The sequence below is a fragment of the Excalfactoria chinensis genome, chromosome 7 (assembly GCF_039878825.1).
Source record: "Excalfactoria chinensis isolate bCotChi1 chromosome 7, bCotChi1.hap2, whole genome shotgun sequence".
Lineage (NCBI taxonomy): Eukaryota > Metazoa > Chordata > Aves > Galliformes > Phasianidae > Excalfactoria > Excalfactoria chinensis.
In genome coordinates, this window is record NC_092831.1 from 4,523,610 (window position 1) to 4,542,566 (window position 18,957).

General features: G+C 33.5%; 1 protein-coding gene across 1 annotated transcript in view; it reads left to right on the plus strand.

Moving 5' to 3' along the window:
• LRP1B (LDL receptor related protein 1B) overlaps window positions 1–18,957 on the plus strand; it is a 563,267-nt gene that overhangs the window by 498,104 nt on the left and 46,206 nt on the right. The window contains exons 66-77 of the mRNA XM_072342527.1: window positions 131–250; window positions 3,160–3,276; window positions 8,685–8,791; window positions 9,462–9,591; window positions 10,474–10,580; window positions 10,913–11,045; window positions 13,818–13,940; window positions 14,733–14,855; window positions 15,117–15,254; window positions 15,777–15,911; window positions 16,919–17,038; window positions 18,437–18,678. Coding sequence (XP_072198628.1) covers window positions 131–250; window positions 3,160–3,276; window positions 8,685–8,791; window positions 9,462–9,591; window positions 10,474–10,580; window positions 10,913–11,045; window positions 13,818–13,940; window positions 14,733–14,855; window positions 15,117–15,254; window positions 15,777–15,911; window positions 16,919–17,038; window positions 18,437–18,678 — 1,595 coding nt within the window. The remainder of the gene's footprint in view (window positions 1–130; window positions 251–3,159; window positions 3,277–8,684; window positions 8,792–9,461; window positions 9,592–10,473; window positions 10,581–10,912; window positions 11,046–13,817; window positions 13,941–14,732; window positions 14,856–15,116; window positions 15,255–15,776; window positions 15,912–16,918; window positions 17,039–18,436; window positions 18,679–18,957) is intronic.

An 18,957-nucleotide genomic window follows, 5' to 3' on the forward strand; every position in this document is an offset into this window, starting at 1 on the left:
AAATGAAACTCAAATAATGACAGATACCTAATTTCTGAAGGGTTCTTTACCCTTTATTTTTCATAGAAAGCAAATGTTTTGAACATGATCAGAACTATCTAGCTTTAATTTAGAACCTTCTTCTTTAAAGCCGAAAACAGTTGTTCTCCAGACCATTTCCAGTGTCAAACAACAAAACACTGCATTTCTAAACTGTGGGTATGTGACGAAGACCCAGACTGTGCTGATGGATCGGATGAAGCTAACTGTGGTGCGTATGTCTCTGGTTTAGAATATATCACTGTTTTGAGTGTGTGACTGTAGCTTAATGTTACAAAAAGTAGTAAAGGGAAATTATGATTTCACTTAACAAACCCTCCAAATCTATGGTGGTAGCTGTGTAATGTGATAACTTTATCTAGCTCTTACTGTTCTTGTTGGGTAGTAACACATAAGTAGACTTTAATGATTATAACTTTAATATAGGCATTAAAATAGACTTAAATACTATTACATTATTGACTGGAATTACGAATTAATTTCTCATCTGCAATATAGTGACATTTTCTATTTTTCTGAAAAATTACCAAGTTTCCACCAATTTATTCCACATTTTATTGCTATTGTGATTAATAAATAGTGAAGGATTTCATAATTTCCTTTAGTCTGCTCTAATTTCAGTAGAAGTGCATTATTTTTTTTTGCTCCAAAGTAAGAAAGAGACGCAATACAGTAGAGGCATTTCATAGTAAATGAATTGCCTTTGTGAAAACCGAACTCTGTTTTTATTTCAAATTTACTAGTTGATTATAATGCCTTCTGTTTTTATGTTGGAGAAAATAGAAGCAGTGAATATGGATAAATCGTTACACGCCACTCATAGCTATGCACTATTAACTAAGGATATTAAGAAAACAGGATGACTTTAATGTCATTTAAAATTTTCCCATAATTTTAGTGTTTGAGATATGATTAAATCACCTCTTTATAGCAGTAGTTTGAACATGATTTGTTCTCCTACATCTTTTTAATAATTAAAGATGGATATTTTTATGAACAAACTTGAAGAAAATTAAATTTTGTATTTACAAGTAGGCTGTAATAAAGATCTGCATATGCTGGTGGTAATAGTAACTTATCGTTTATAGTTCATATTTAAAATGCCTACATTGCAGAACTTTGCATAAAGGGTAATTTCTTTCTTGCTCATGTGCTCCGTAGTCATATTTTCCTTTGTAAATATTTGCTACCATGTGTTATGGGGATTCAATACTCAGTGAATTTGTTGAAACTATACTGTACGTATTTAGTCTTCTATGCTTCATTTCCAACTGAGGCAATTAAAGTACTTAAATAAGTCTTAATGAATGTATGATGTTTTTCAAAGAATATTAGACCTATTGCATGCTTTCTGCTATAATTTAATGCCTTATTTTAATTGCCTGGACAATATTTAACTCAGAGCTTTGATACTTTTCATCACAAAAGGCCCTTTTAGGGGTTAGCATATGAAGAAAGCTGTGGAAGCTTAGGAAGCTACAGTCTGCTTTAAAGCTTATATGTATTTTAGATATTTACCAAAATAATTTGTCAATGACTGTTTTCTCCTTTTTCCTTTTATTTAAAATTAATTTCATTTTTATCCAAAAATGACTGAATCTGTCAATTATAATTTGAGATAGGAACATGAAAATTAAGTAACCGTGACTTTTATTTTCACTGTACATTTCTACATCAACTTCCACGTTTCCGTGGAGTTTCACTGTAAGAAAAGTGGAAAGCAGTTTAGTGTTTGAAGACAGCTGTGACAAAATGTGGGTGTCACAATACAAAAAATAAGCTCTTTACCTATTTATTTTGAGTTGAATATATGTTTCCAAAAAAATCAGGCATTTCTTATGAAACTCTCAAAAATTTGTCTTTGTAATGTCTTAGTTCTACTGTCTTCCCATTTTCCTGAGCCCTCATTAATCTGAAGAATGAAGTAGAAGATGAGCAAATCCTAGTATGTTAGGCCTGTCAACTGTAAGACTACTGTGAGAGATCAGAGTTAACCTCAAGGAAAAATAAAGCTTTCAGAGTTGTCAAGTAACAAAAAAAAAAGATCCATAGTTAAAATATATATGTATATTGTAGATGAAAAGAATTAAATAGTTCTTTTTATTTATTAAAAATAGAGTAAGAAGGAAGATTAATAATGAAGGGACAATTGTATGTTTAGAATTCACAGACTTTTTTGCTTGTTTGTTTTTTTAAGAAAGCTGAACTTTCTCCATCAGTGTACATTTATGTACAATACAGAGGCAATGCAAGAAAACAAATTTAGTATGCTTTAGGAAGAGTAAGGAAATAAATCTTGTATGTTGTCTTCAACCTAGCAGGTAGTTGAAAATAATGTTCTGTGTTCTATCTTTACCTGATTAGATCTCAATATTCACTGTAGAAGCTAAATAGAATATCATCTGTGATTAGCCTTTAGGACTCATTTTGTTGGCAGTTATGTTAATTTCAGACTATAGAGTTTACTAGAAATACTTCAATGCTTAGGACTGGTATAGGATGTGAAACATACTATGTGAAACAAAAGCAAGTACAGTAAGTTTCTATTTTACTGTTATTTTTATGCCTTCTATTGTTAGAAGTTTTTTAAGTGCTTGCCAATGCAATTATTTGAAATGTCATAATTGAAATCCTGCTCCCCGTGGTAATTTTCACAGCCCCAAGCCTGCTGGTGTTCAGGAAGTGTTTGGACAGCGTGCTCAGGCAGATGGTCTGATTTTTGGGTGGTCCTGTGTGGATCCAGTGGTTGGACTCAATGACCCTTGTGGGCCGCTTCCAACTTGGAATATTCTATAATGCTATTATTCTATGAAATATCATTGATTGTCTCTGGATTATTTTTGTCATCTTGAGAAACATCATAGGATAAAGTATCTGGGGAGGAAACTGCTAATAAATGTGATGTTGGCAGAGAATTAGGATCAAGTGCAAAAGGCAGTACTTTAATTACCAGATTTGTGAGTGTATAGACCCACTCTAGTATCTGTCTCAATCAATTTGGTATTCAGTAGCCACACCTAAAACAAGACACAGAATCAGCCTGCAATGTTGTCCTGTCACTCTTCAGTCTTTCAATTTCTGACTTTGCACTGATATAAATGATATTTCTTCTAATTGCAGACAAAAAAACTTGTGGGCCTCATGAATTCCAGTGCAAGAACAACAACTGTATTCCAGATCATTGGAGATGTGACAGCCAAAATGATTGTGGTGATAATTCTGATGAAGAAAACTGTAGTAAGTAACTTCTACCTAAATGCATATTTCAATGAGTAGTCAGTTTAGCAACACATAAGAGGTTTTTCCTTCTAATAAACTGAGTACGTATGGTTTCTTTATGCATGATAGAGATGAAAAAAATGTTTGACCTATGACTTTTCAGTAACCTGATGAACTCGCAATGAATAGTGCCCAAATCAGTTTACCTTTGTCATAGATTTAATCTCACATCTCAGCCTTCTTATCCGGAAAAAAACAATGAAACACATCCAGTCAGAAATGCTTTTTAAGAACACTTTTGGATCACAATTGCTTCATTTATATTCCTCAGGTGACTTGTCCTGTTTTCTGCATCCAGAAATCCATTTCTGTAACACCTAAATAAAAAACAGGCCTTGTTATTGAAAGTAGATTGGCTAATCTGATTCTCTTCTACCCATGAGTAACCTCAGTGTATAATAAGTCTCTGAAATACCACTTCCAGTGTGTTAATTTAGATCTGGTCCTGAGGAAGAAATGCCAAACTCATAATGGTTCCCTTCATCTTATAATCATCCTCTTTATAAAATGCTTCCAAAGGAAAATTCCATCATTATTTTTGAAGTGTCTTCCATTCAGCTGGCTAATCATTTCAAATAATCTTTTCTTTTGTTCTCTGAAATCTAAGAAATTTAATGTCTTTTAGTATAGGTAATCTTTAATGCGCTGTCCTGATTGTATATCCTTAGGGTAAATTTGACATCTTTGAGGTAATCACTCAGAATGCTTAATGAATTCTTGTGCTGTCTGCCCCTTTCTCTTATCCAACACGTGGTGTCCAGAGGTACAGGAAGTCTGAAGGCAGTCTCGTTTACCTTTAAAGTTTAAATAGATTTGTATGCCTTTTGATCACAATCTGTTAGAAAACTCTGTGAGTTAGTGAAAGCATTTGTATCATAGTTTTCATATGCAAGAGCTTCATCTAAAGGAAAAAATGTCATCTGACTTGATAATTGCTATCAGCCGTGTATTGTTTAACATGGGCAGGACGGAGCCAGTGAGGAGGGTGCTGATGATGCACAAAAGCTTTCTTAGCTTCGTAGGAGATTTTACTTAGGAAACACAGATTTTTTTCTATTATAAACAGCAAGAAGTTATTTCTGTGGTCATGTAAGATATCAAAGTAGATGTGATTTCCCTACAGCAGTGTTAATCTACATGAGTAGTTGAAAATTTTGAAAAAGAAACACCTTTCCTAAACATTACTACTGTCTGCAATATAAGGATGAAGCATCTTGCTTTGAAATATACCATCTGTGCAGTGGGATTATTTCTCTTTCTTAAATATTGGGTTGTCATGGAATAAAATTATAAAAACAAGTGTTCAGATAATGGAGGAGTAATCATTCATCAATTTCTTTTTCAATTTCTTATCTATCTTTCTGTCCATGTCAGTAATGAAGTTACATATTCTATTCATGGCTATTCTCTAACTTTCAGATCAAGGAATCTGTAGCTAACTGTAGTGCGTAGGATAAGTGATTTGATAGTACCCAGCTGAAGCCTGTGCAACAAATTAGTTACTTCAATTACTTCAATTCTAAGAACAAACCTTACAGTATATAAGCATTTAACAGATCTCTGCAGAGTGATGAGTTGTACTTCATGTTTACTGCTTAGTATTTGTTTTTCTTTGCTTGTCAAATACGTGCTTTACTTCTCAACATTTGAGACCCTTTATTCTACTGTCTAAATTAAATACAGTATGCTGTCACAGTTGTAAACTTCACTATTTCAGAAGCACTGGGATAATACATAACATTATTGAGTCATTCAAACTAGAAGTAAAAAATACCTTGGTAGGCTGTGTGGCCTTTTATAATGTGTAATAAAACATATATATATGAAATTAAAGCTTCCAAAGAATTTGACAAAATGAATTGCATTGCACATTAGAAGTTGTTCATAGCATGCGTGCATTGACAAAGAGGTTTGTGTGAGAAAATGCGTTGTTTCTCAAAAACACAGAATGAATTCACTGAATTTCAGAAATTTAGCTCAAACATTTTTATTAAGGTATATAATTTCTTTTCAAGTACAAATAATTATTTGATGAAATGAGCAATGGTGAAAAAATGTGTTTTGGAAATATACGGGTGTGAAAAATTATTAGTGCTACAGTAAAAACAGTTGTCTGTTATGACTTTGTATCTGGTGTAGTTTTTCCTGGCTTTGTTGCTCTTTCACTGTATTTGTCTCATAATATATAGCGTGAAAAAGACAGCAAATGAGTAGAGGACTGTCATTTGAACCCTCCACTCTCACCCCCCCCCCCCCCCCCCCCCCAAGCAAATAAGTACGATTTACTGCCCAGACAGGCTGTGGATGCCCCATCCCTGGAGGTGATCAAGGCCACGTTGGATGGGGCCCCAAGCAGCCTGGTCTAATATTAAATGTAGGGGTTTGTAGCCCAGCCTACATCAGAAGGGTTAAAGCTTGATGGTCCCTGAGTTCCCTTCCAACCCAAGCCCTTCTATAATACTGGGGAGGTCCCTACTGAGAGCACTATTTAAAGTAGAATGTATTTTTGACTCATTTAATAACCATCTTTTTGGAGGGGGAATTTTCTTTCAGGGAACTTTCAAAATGGAGAATTTCATTGTAATATTGACTGTCTTATTCTTGCTCAAAAGACTACAGTACATTCAGTATAACCAGTAATGTTGTACTGAATGTAGTTAAAAACATATATAATATACTGTAAACACTGAAGCAAAGCAAGTATAATAATGCTGCAGGAAGACATGCATTTAATCAGTGTGGAAATATTTTCTCAGTGCTTTGTTGCTCTTACAAGGTGTCAAGAAAACAAATTAGTTAATTTTGTCCTTGGATAACTTTGTATTCTAAAGGCAATGAGAACTAGCAATTATTTAATGTCTAAGTGAACACATTTACACTAGTGTATTGTAAGAAACTAAGCTGGAAGAGCTGGAACGTCTCAATGTCATCTTCAGTAGACAGATCTCTAGCAGACAGTGCTATAAATTCTCTGCATCATTTGCACTGCTTCATGCTAAGCTGACTTGGTGCAAATACAACCATGCCCCGTGTTGGTTTTCCAAGAGCAGCTAGATTTCAATGATAGACAAAGACATGTTTAACCTGCACGAATACAGGTAGACACAACACTATAAGTTTGAACTTGATATCCTATTTTAAGAAAAAGATGATGTTCTCTCCTAGTTGTGTCTAATAGCTAAGATGCCTAATACTTTAAATTCATGATTTAATGCGATATCCATGCTTATTATACAAGATTGAACCACAAATATGTAGTGATTTTGAATCCTTCTTGTGAGATCCCATTCTTTCTACCATTCTAGTTGACAAGTGTGTCATCACTACGGGTTATTTTCAGATTTTAAATTATGAAGAGAGATCATTTTATGTGCTGAATTTCTCATAAAATTCTTTATAATTACACAAAAATGCTTATCTCAGGAAGGAGTTTCAGTGTTTTTGTAAAGTAGAAGCTGATGGATGCTGAACTTTATTGGTTATACAGAGACCTATAAATATTCCTTTCACTAAGGTGACCATTCATGGAGAAGCTCTCTCCTGTGTGCGTATATAAATCACAGAGAAGTATTCCAATAGCAGAAGAAAGATTTCTTGCAAACAGAGAAATGAGAAGTTACCTCATTGTTTTCATTTTTGCAGAATCAAATCTCTTTTTATAAATAATTAACAGTATAGAAAAAGTATTTGCTTATATTTTGCAAATCACAATGGAAACATGACACATGTTTATTTGCATATGAATTGTTTTTTCCACAAATTATTTCCCTTATATAATTTAATACATTTTGAAATACCTCTTCCTTGACTTTTGACAGAAAAAGAATTGAGGCAGTGATTTGCTAACATCCATACAATGAGCTTTTGCTTTGAGAAAAAAAAACTAAAATCAAGGAATCCATATAAATATTAACCTTTGATTTGATTAAAGTCTCTTTCAGTATTTTACCACCTTTACAGTAAATAAAATATTTCCTTATGTTTGGACTGAACATCCCCTGACTCTGCACAGTTCCTGCATGTCCTGACGTCAGTTATTAAAGATCAGAGACTGGCACCTCCTTCTCTCCACTTCCTCTCCTTAGGTCATTATTAACGAGAAATGAGGTCTTCTCTCAGACTCCTTTCCACAGACCATACAACCCAAGTGTTCTCATCCTCTCCTCATAGGACATGCCCTTCAGGGCCTCCTACTAGCTTTTTACTAATTCTTAAGTGGAAAGTACATAATATTCTCTTGGGAGAATATTTTGCTCTGATCCCTCTTTGATTCCACTCCTGTCCAGAGTTTTTATGGTAATAAAAGCAAAGATGCAGAGCTGTGTGCTCAATGAAGTAAAAGGACTGAAACAGCCAATCTCGCTTTCTTAGGAATCCTCCATCACTCCTTGCAGCCACCTTCTCCTGTTTGCTTTGCCTATATCTCAAATTAGTTTTGTCTGCTCTTCTCCTCTACCTTCTGTAATGATTTCCATCTTATCTGCCCTGTGTTCTGGTTCTCCCTGGGGAATAGAAGAACATATCATTTCACCACAAAATAACCCACTTAACTTCCAATATACAGTGTCACTTGTCTGTATGTAAGCTCCTTAGATTCTTTTGTATCTAACATCTCCTTATACTTTTCCCTGAAATTACTTTAAAATTCCATTGTTTCCTTATTTTTACCTTTTTCTGTTTTCAATACTTACAGCGTAGAAAAGTCTGCTTTTTTTATGAATGCATGCTGTCTGTTGACTTTTGCACTTCATCATATTCCCTTTCTGTTAAGCCTCTAATAATTCTGTCAGTGTTTAAGCCAGCATTATTGTCATGCTTCATCCCATACTTAATTGCTGGAAAGCTGAATTATTTGACTTGAAACTTCAAACCTTCCTTCTCTGATTTTCTCTTTACCATCTCAAAGCTGTTCCCCTGAATGTGCGTAGCACAACGGAAGCTATTTCTTGATGCACATATATGTTACAGGCCATTTAATTGAAAGTCAAGGGTTCGTTTAATTCCAATTACATTGGACATTAACAGGTGCAAGACAAATTTCTACTCTGTGGTATCTCTCTCACTAAATTTGTCATAACACGCCTACACTGAAATAATTAATATTTATTCAGTCTTATACATTTTTGTAAAGAAATCTGCCAAATGAAATGAAAGTATTTTCATGAATGGCTTGTAATATGCAAATGAAATTTAGCTATAAAATAGAATGAAGCAAAATCCTACAGGAAAAAAGTTCTTAGAATTGGAGGGTTAATGATTTTGACTTTGTTATAGTAATTCATTGATTGACTGTTTGGGGTATTCCTGTATGAGCTATTTTTATGGAAATGCTAATAAACCTAGGCTTGTTACTCTTCTTTGTTCAGAGCCTCAAACGTGCACTTTGAAAGACTTTCTTTGTGCAAATGGAGACTGTGTTTCAGCAAGATTCTGGTGTGATGGAGACTATGACTGTGCAGATGGCTCAGATGAGGTAGGCTTCTTCCAGGGGAAATATCTGAGAAAATTGCTAGGTTTAGATTGATTGAGAATGAATTTCCTACATATGACTATATAAGTGGGAATGCAAATATGAGACATGAGTTCATGCATCATATAGATAGATGTCTTCACTAAATAAAAATCAAGCTTCCTGAATTAGTTAATCTAAAAAGAGAGCAAGATTTAAATCAAGTCATTTTTCTGTAGTCTGTCTATACTCTTTGGGCCCCATCAGTGATAGAGTTCTCTTCCTATTCTTTGTATATTTTGTGCTCTCATTGGGGAACCTTTGTGTTTTGAACCAGCAGTGTATTGGTTTATGGGTTTTGTTAAGAAAACATGGGTTGTTGCTTGAGTAGCAAAGGCTCTCTTGGTATTCTGTTCTTTCTCAGTTCCTTTTTGTAACTTTTATTTTTTGTTTTGTTTTGTCTTTTCCTTTTCTGCCAGTGTTGGAATTCACGTGCTGCCCACTTACTTAGAGGGTTCAAGTCACAAACAGTAAATCAAACTTAGAAAGCTATTTTATTTTATAAGACACAGACATATTTCATAGTGTGTAGTGCTGTAGTGGTGTGGGCTGTAGCTTTTCTGGTTCGTTAAGCATTTAACCATGTTTATATTAAGTACTTGATCTTGAATATACACTGTTTTTATTGTAACAGAGGTACTGTGAAACAGGCTGTTCAAGAGACCAGTTCCAGTGTTCCAATGGTCAGTGCATATCAGCAAAATGGAGATGTGATGGTCATGAAGACTGCAAACTTGGGGATGATGAAAAAAATTGTGAACCAGGTATTCTTTTAAAAAGTAAATTGAGATATACTTTCTTCTTTTAGATTTGTACCATTGTGTCTTCTAAAACTCATTTGAAATGAAGCTGTGTCTAGCCATAGAATTGTTGTGGAAAATGGTATTTAATTAAATTGAAATATAACTCAACTTGTAGGATCCTTCTCTAGAAAAAAACAGTATTACTTGGTATGTTCTGAGAGTGTCAGGAGTCTTTTTGTGGTGTTCATTCTGTTTTCACAGGTCCTTATGCAAAGCTTCTTTCTAACAAATTGTTGTTATTATTTTAGTCCATTGTTTGTATCTTGGAAAATGTGGTTATTTATATTTACCTTAAGTTTTTGTTAAGCTTTCTCTACATTAGTGCAACATTTGGCATAGATTTCATAAGTCCCCTGCTTTCCTCTGTGATAGAAATGTCTATCTGTATTTTAAATAATAATGATTAATGTGTTTATTTAAACTGTAATCATGTATTCTTCACAAAATCATGGTTTAATGCTGATTAAGTTTGTTTAATTATAAGCACTTACATAACCTTAGGAAAACTCTAAGCCAATTTTAACCAAGTATTTATTTTAAGTATATTATTCTATCAAAATGGGTGTATTTTCCATTGTTATCAAGCATAAGGAAAACAAAAAAAAAAAGAAATTTCTCAGTGATAAAACATTTATAACCTTTAACTATTGTTACACACTTCACTTAGGATGATACAATTTGGTTTCATTCATGCTTCATTGTAGTTTATGAAAGATTGGAAAATCTTATCATCTACCAATACATTTTTGCTTGCTATCTTGAAGGAGATAAAGACATGAAGTTATAAAGCAGCTTACGCATAAGTTATCTTTTTCTAATGCTAAAATATGGGTTTATAACCAGCATCTCCAACCTGCTCTGCAAGTGAATACATCTGTGCAAGTGGAGGCTGTATTTCAGCATCTTTGAAATGTAATGGAGAGTATGACTGTGCTGATGGATCCGATGAGGTAACTGAGCAATTCATGATGATTTTTTATCTGTTCTCTGATGTTTATTTTTAACTATTTGGTTGGAATTTTGGGTTGGTTTTTTGTTGTTGCTGTTTCTGGCATCAGTCAAACACCTTCAGATAACTTGGCCCCATGATTTGGTTTCTGTGGTACTCACATTGGATTTACATCTGTTTACAGCAGACCAGTTTGTTTCCCCTGAATCAATACCTGTATATCATTCTGGGGCAGTTGGTTTCAGGGACTTTTCAGCTTGGAAAAGTGTGTCACATTTTATTATGTTATTGTTCTTGTTTATTATTAATTAGTTCTCTTCTGTATTCACATAGATGGATTGTGTAACGGAATGTAAAGAAGATCAGTTTCGATGCAAAAATAAGGCCTACTGTGTCCCTGTCAGATGGCTTTGTGATGGAATCCATGACTGTGTGGATGGTAGTGATGAAGAAGACTGTGTCCAAGGTTGTGTTCCTAGTGGTATTGTATTCTGTGCCATCAAAGAAATCAGCAATACATCCAGTATTACTGGAATGCTGGAATGTTGTTATTTAAAATGATGTTGTGAGCAATAATAATTAGAATGCTATGCAATATCATGATAAACCTTTAAATAAATAAGCATAAAATCCCAATTTTCTTTTTAGTTCCATGTACACAAAATTCTACATCTAACAGGCCTCAAGTCAAATTCTACTCAGAGCACAGAACTGTGCACATAAATTGATTCACACAAATTCTATGCTTATGACTAAGATTCCATATGTTATTGAGAAATACATCTCAGTCTAATTTCCAATGTTGTTGAAATTTCAGCAGTCTTGTTCTAATATATCTTTTCCACTGTGTATTCATATATATTTGCATGCATATAGTTATACGCACAAGGAAATGCACAAATGTAAGCAAGTAAATATTACTGATGATATTATCCACCTACCACCAATATTTCCTCACTAACTATGCCTCATAGTACAACATCTAAATATTTCTTGAACACCTTCAGGGACAGTGACTCCACCACCTCCCTGGGCAGCCCATTCTAGTGCCTGACCACTCTTTCAGATAAGAAATTTCTTCTAATGTCCAACCTGAAACTCCTCTGGCACAACTTGAGGCTGTTTCTTCTGGTTTTACCGCTATTCCTACTAGCCATATCGCTAGGTACATGTAGCACCTTATCAACTAGAAGAAAGACAGAACTTCTCTGTCAAACAAGCTTTTAAGAAGTTTTACTTCTTAAAAATTTTACTCAGCTCTTTGTCAGATTGTTGGCTTATTATTCTCAATATTTGTTTTTATTTTCTTATAAATGAGCCTAGTTCTGTGAATTAGACATCTAGAATTATGCATGTAACTATACTGTATGCAGTACAATAGTAGGTAATAACAATCAGATGATGCAAACAGTTGCAGAGCAAAACATCATGTTATCATGTTGTAAATCTGCTAAGCAGCAACAATTACTATGAGGGGGAAGAGTTTACATGGGATAATTACGTTTGGCTGAGAGACCAAAAATTGAAGAAATTTGGACACTAAAGGTATCATATAACTGTATTAAGGAGACAGATCAACAAAATTTTAACTGTTGAGGAAAGAAATCAACAGCTCTTGGTGCATTTGAACCTGCTTTTTAAAATATGTTGACCACGAATATTTAAAAACAATGAACTGTAAATAAGTAGTGACATACTTATTTAATCTGAAGTCTGCATTATTCTTTGGATGGCATAATGGAGCTTCTGTGAGCTGCAAATTACTTATAATTCAATAAGAAGCCTTGTGCCTTGTTGCTTATTGTTGTAATACTTTGCATTTCTGTCACAATTATGATTTCCCTTAGAGAAATCTATTTTGTAAAATAATTATAGAGGGCAGAGCAATCACATAAAACAAATGCCAGTTCATCTCACTGATAACTAATTTTTTCTTCTTTAGAAATACAGTGAACACAAATGGAGTTTTACTCTACAGCATTTTAAATGATTTCCACAGTAGTTATCTGTAGCCCACTGTGCATGTTTTAATTATCACTTTTTTTAAACCTATTATCCAACTAGTATTTTTTCCACAGTGATTAAACAATTGTTTAAATTCATGTCTTTTGTAATTATAAAATACTGGAGTTGTATATATTTTTCCATGAATGATGATAATATTTCCTACAATAGGAGTTAATTGTACTCAGTAACATAGTGTGAGAGTTCCCCAAATCCTCTTACACAGTAGGTATTTCATGCAAATTAGTGTTCTGAAAAAATAAAATTCAACCTGTTCTGAAGCATTTATAGAGGAATAAAGCATTATGTTGACTTTGGGAAGATGGGAACAGGGCCTTGAATGAACAAGTGGAAAGCCACAGGAACTTGATCTTCTGTGGACCTAGAGTAGATGTAATGTGCTGAGTAAAGACATGGAGAGTTGTGATGCTATGATATAAGATTTCACAACCTCCTCTTCTGCAAGAAGAGTTTTGTTTGTTTGTTTTTTTCCTCCCATCCTTCTCTTCTCCAGAAACTGAGAATCTATACCAGAAAAATGAATCTATTTACCAGAGAAAATGAACTTCAAGAAGTTTCCATAATTTCATTGGTTGTTGGTGTTAAAATTTATTCATAGCATCTTTGAGACAAAATATCTTATTACTGCTACACATCTTAAAACTGATTCCAACTTCAACCAATTTAACAGGTTGAACACTTAAAACATTTTCTCTTGACTTCAGTTGTATTTTGTTGGATGTTTCAATCGCCAAATGCACCAATTCACCGAAGTTACACAGACAAAACTATTTTGATATGTGTTCTGTATTTATGCTAAAGATCCTAATTGGTAATTTCAGAAGTTGAAAAAGGACTATAATAGTAGAGGTCATCTACTCTGTGCCTAAATCTAGGTCTTCCCTAATAACAGGGTTTACAGTTGATGGGATTGCTATAAGCCTGGTCAAGTCTCACGTTCCTCAAAACATATCTCAGAGAATGGGAGTAGAAGTTGGATTGAAAAATCAGGAGGAATTTCCTTAATAAAACGGTTACGAAAAGAAAATGAAAGTAGCATATGATCATCTAAGATTTTGCCTCTTCAGCTCTTACATTTGATATTTAATTCATTTAGCTGTGCTACATGTGCAATTCTCTACAGATAGTTTGTGTAAATGTTGCTGCTAATATTGTCAAGAACTGGCTTTCATTTGTTTGTTTCTTTATTTCTGACCTCTTTCTTTCCTCCCAGGGGGTAGTATATGTAGAGCTGATGAGTTCTTGTGCAACAATTCCCTCTGCAAGCTGCATTTTTGGGTTTGCGATGGAGAAGATGACTGTGGAGATAACTCTGATGAAGTCGCTGAAATGTGTGGTATGTATGGCATTAAATTTCTGCATACCTTTTGAGTAATAAAGCAAATAACTGATTTAGAAATGACGCGTAACATGCATGAATATATGAGGATATGCATCTAAGTTGTCTTCACATAACCTTTCAGTTACCTTAAACTTTCAGTAGAGTAATCTTTTGTAACTGCTAAGTTAGTGTTGTAATACCTGGCACATGTGACAGTGAAAACTGCTCTGAGAAAGTGGATGTAATTCACCTTCCTTCTTTTCAAGTTTACATTACTTATCTCTATTGAAATTACAGGTTAGGTATTTAATAAAAAATGACCTGAGTCTTTTTTTTAAGTTATATTTATCTGGTAGTTGTGTACTTACTTATTCTAAAAACAGAGATTTTAATGAGATTACTGTGGAGAATATTCTTTACAGCCTTGATATTCATACGGTTTTGGATACGTGTGAAAAATTAGTCTTTTTATAGGAAATACACAGATGGAAAAAAATGTGCTTCTGTAATGATCTGTGTAGCTGATTAAAAATACAGCTTCCTTTGTTTCATTTCTCTTGTATTTAATGGTTTTCAAAAATAGTGTAATATTCCATATCATACATAATACTTCCATTCCTAAAAAGGAAAAGAAGTTCTGAAAACATTGTGCTAGTACATTAGGAATCACAACTTAAAATCAAGTACATTCATATGTCGTGTACAGTTGTGTTTCCGTGTTTGCTTATTGCCTTGATAAAGAAACATTTTAAAAGATTCAAGGAATATAACTGGGTAATAGCTGATTTTTATTTTTTTATTATGCAGTGAAGTTTCCATGCCCTCCAACAAGGCCATACAGATGTAGAAACAACAGGGTTTGTCTGAGACCTGAGCAGATTTGCAATGAGGTTGATGACTGTGGTGATAACTCGGATGAAGATCACTGTGGTAGGTGACATTACCTTTCAAGGCATTCCAAACAAAGAAAACAACTTGAAGGCAAACTTTGTTGCAGATATCTGCTTGTCCTTCAGTAAAACTTAGCTGGAGGTTAGTAGATCATAGTTAGAAATGGAAAGAAATTAGGCTTGAAAGAATTGCTTGCTGCTTCATGGTCATTCCAATTTCAATGTGTCTAAAATAATCTAAAAAATCTTACTCATTGCTTAAGTACTGATTCATTTTTCTTACTCATTTGTAATTATGTAGATAAAATCACATATAAAGCCAGACCATGTAAAAAAGATGAATTTACTTGTAATGATAAGAAATGTATTCCGATGGAGCTACAGTGTGATTGGTTTGATGACTGTGGAGATGGTTCAGATGAGCAAGACTGCAAAATAAGTGAGTTTGCTTGATATGTTTTTTTTCATAATTGTAGTAGAAAAGAAATTATAGGTCAAGACTAATAAACTCATCTACATATAACCTTCTCAGCAACATACAATTGTAACATGGATGTAACATGTTACCTGCACAGTATCTAAGCAGATGTATCCAGTCTTGTGTCAAGATGAGTTGCTATAAGATCAGCTTTTAAGTTGTAGTAATCATAAGAGTAGTTTTTGAGTTTTTGGAACAGATAAAGTGTATGTGCATTGCTTTTTACTTCATATCTGCAGCAGGATGAATTTTAGTGTTAAAATTATTGATGTGTGAAGTACGATATCTTGCCTAAATAGTATCAGTTCATATGTGCGTGTAGATAAATATTGTAATGTCATACATTTGTTTAAAATTTAGCTTGATTTTTCAGTAGAAAGATGCATGTGACAGTTTTTGTTGGTTTATATTGTTGTTTTTAGCAGTGGTATTTTTAACAGTTGAGACAAATCTATCAGAAATGTTAAGACATTTTATGTTTAGGTGTCACTGAATATACATGTGATGACAATGTGAACCCTTGTGGAGATGATGCATACTGTAATCAAACAAAAACATCCCTACTGTGTCAGTGCAAGCCTGGATTTCAGAGGAATGAGAGGAATAGACAATGTGAAGGTACAGACTGTTTCTATCACCTTTCACCTTAAACTATTGAAAGTCAAATTGGCAGTCATTTTTCTGTGCTATTGAAGGAGATGTCTATCACGTGTATATTTTTCCTATGCTACATCCTGCTTTATAGCTATGGGATTTAGAAATTAAGATAAGAAGCTGAAAGGACATAAAGGATGTAGATATAAGCATTTTAACTGGAGAAGTTATCAAAGATTAATGTTTGTTGTGAAAGTCAAAAGGTTCCAAACAAACATTAGATGACTTTATAATTTAAAATGTAAATGGATGATTTGTGGTTTAATAGAAGAGTTAACCAGGCAATTAAGATTAGCGTTTAAAAATGTATGTGAGAATATTTTGAATACTTAAAAATAATGAAGATATATAACACTGAAAACTGAAATGAAATCAGTTGAATGTAAACTACTTTAGAGAAGGTAATCCTAATATTTATTATAGCACACTGAGCAGGTAAAAAAAGAACTGGTAGTTATGAAGAAATATAAGCCTATCTTCAGAAGAATAATTATTGTGAATTCACTTCCATACTGGTGAGAACTTCCTTGCATAAAAAGTGCAGATCACTGCAGGGGAACAATCAATGTGAATGGACTCTTAAAGTATAACATCATGATTTGGCTTTTTGGTACAAGCTATATACATGAAGTTTTCAAGTAACAGCTGATTGTGTAGTTTTGAGTATAACAGAGGTAGATGTGTTGAAGGTAATTGTAGCAAACATTTTCATTCTCAAAGCTGATTTCAAGCCCTAATGATGATAGGTTAATATAGAAAGGATGGAGAAATAGTGTAAAATAAGTTTAAAAAATCTAAGCTGTATTGAATGCAGTGGGAATAATGTAAATAACTGCAGGAAGCTTCAACTGTTGTAAGTTATGAAATGCTTACAAGTTCATTTTCTTCATCTGCATTATTGCATGTGTTTAGAATGTGTTAAATAATAAGGTACTGTACTATAGATACGTAAATTGTATCTTTTCTTACAGACATCAATGAGTGTATGGTATTTGGTGCTTGCTCCCAGCATTGCAATAATGTTAAAGGGTCATACAGATGTGCATGTGAGAAAAATTATAAGGAATGGAATAACAGTTGTAAAGCAAAAGGTAAGGTTAAAAAAAAAATAAATGGACAATACTAAATCATTTGTTATTAATATGGTTGGTAGCACTGATAGTTTGCATATAAAAATTGCTTTTAGATAAATATTTCTTGAATAGTGCGTGGCAGTATTTCTAAGAATCACTCAGATTTATGTTTCATTGATTTAAGCAGTAAATTCTTATATCTACCATAAAAAAGGAACATACTTAATATGAAAGTTGGTTATAGTTTGGTGCTGTACTTTTTTTTTTCAATCTCCAACTTCTATTTGCAAATATATACAAATACAAAAAGGATAAAATGATAACAAAGAGAAAGAAAAAAACAAAGAATACTTACCAGGATTCTTCTGAGCATTCAGATTATGTTATAGAAGCTTGAGGGAAGGATCTCCTTATTTTAATACTTCAGGAATAAACTAAATAGAATTTGGTGTTAACATGTTTTACTTCAGACATGTAAGTGGAGCTTTTCAAATATAGTTGTCTTACAACAGGTATCTCATGTAAATCAGCTGCCCAGACCACACAGTATGGAAGGTAGATATGCACACGCAGACTGAGTTTCTGTCTTCCACAAGACAGCTGTATTGTACAAAACAGAGCAATTAGTTTTGTCTGGGCATTGTGTAATTTCTAAATTCATATTACAAAAGAAAAAAAAAGCAAAAAGAAACAACCCAACTGCTTGAGTAAATTTACCATAATCCTTATGGATCTATGTCTGAATAAGTGACAGTATGAGCGTAGCTTCTCACCCATAATTTAGTGAGATTTTAATGTAAATGTGATTTATACCTATGCTTGGTCTTCAGCATGGCACCACTGTTAAAAATTGTGGCTCCTTGTCTTTGTGCATATATGGTGCACAACTATGAGCGGTAACTAATCAGAGTTTTATAGTCTGTAGAGTAATATTTATAACATACATCTTAGAATCACAACAAAATAAATCACGTTAATCCCAGTCCTTCCTTCTCTGTAGAACAGATACATAATGGGTAGGTAGATGGCAGTAGCCAAGGTCTTGCTTTATTCACGTTTTCTTGATGGTAATTTGTTGTGGGAAGATCTATTCATGAGTAATTAAAAATTTCCTCCATATATAACATGGACTCTTTTCAGGATGAAGAATCATTACTTAATACTGAAGAGGTTCATGCGGGTTTATTCATATATTGATTATGTAGTCTCATTTGTCACAGACTGAGTTTGAAAACATTTATGTTGTATAATGGTGCCAAATTATGAAGAATGGAATTCCTACCCTGAGCATAAATGCCTTTCTCATCCCAAACAATCAGAAAATAATTTTGACATTAAAAAAAAATGGTCAGATAAACACTGATTTTGCATTAGTTGACATTTTCCTTATTTTTGTTTCATTATAATAATCCCTAGGCTCTGAAGAACAAGTTCTCTATGTTGCTAATGACACTGACATCCTGGGTTTTGCATATCCATTCAACTACAGTGATGCTCATCAACAAATATCGCATATTGAACATAATTCAAGGATAACTGGAATGGATGCATATTTTCAAGGGAACATGATTGTTTGGAGTACTCAGTTTAATCCTGGAGGGATTTTCTACAAAAAACTTCATGACGAAGAGAAGAGGCAAAGTAACAGTGGTTTGATAGTAAGTAAATAAATAACAACAAGCAAAAAGAAAAACCCCAAACAAAGATTCATTTCCATTCACTTTTTATTTTTTTATGATAACAAATGTTGATTCAGTAAATCAAAATATCTCTGTGGTAATTAATTTATTCAAATGATGTACATTAAATTAAATGACTATGACTTTCCATTTAAGACTGATGTGCTTTGTCAAGTCTCTAAGAGAACACCAATGTAGTATTTAAATTTTTTCCAAGCAGCAATATTCAAATGCTAAAGGGAGATGTGCTGCAAATGT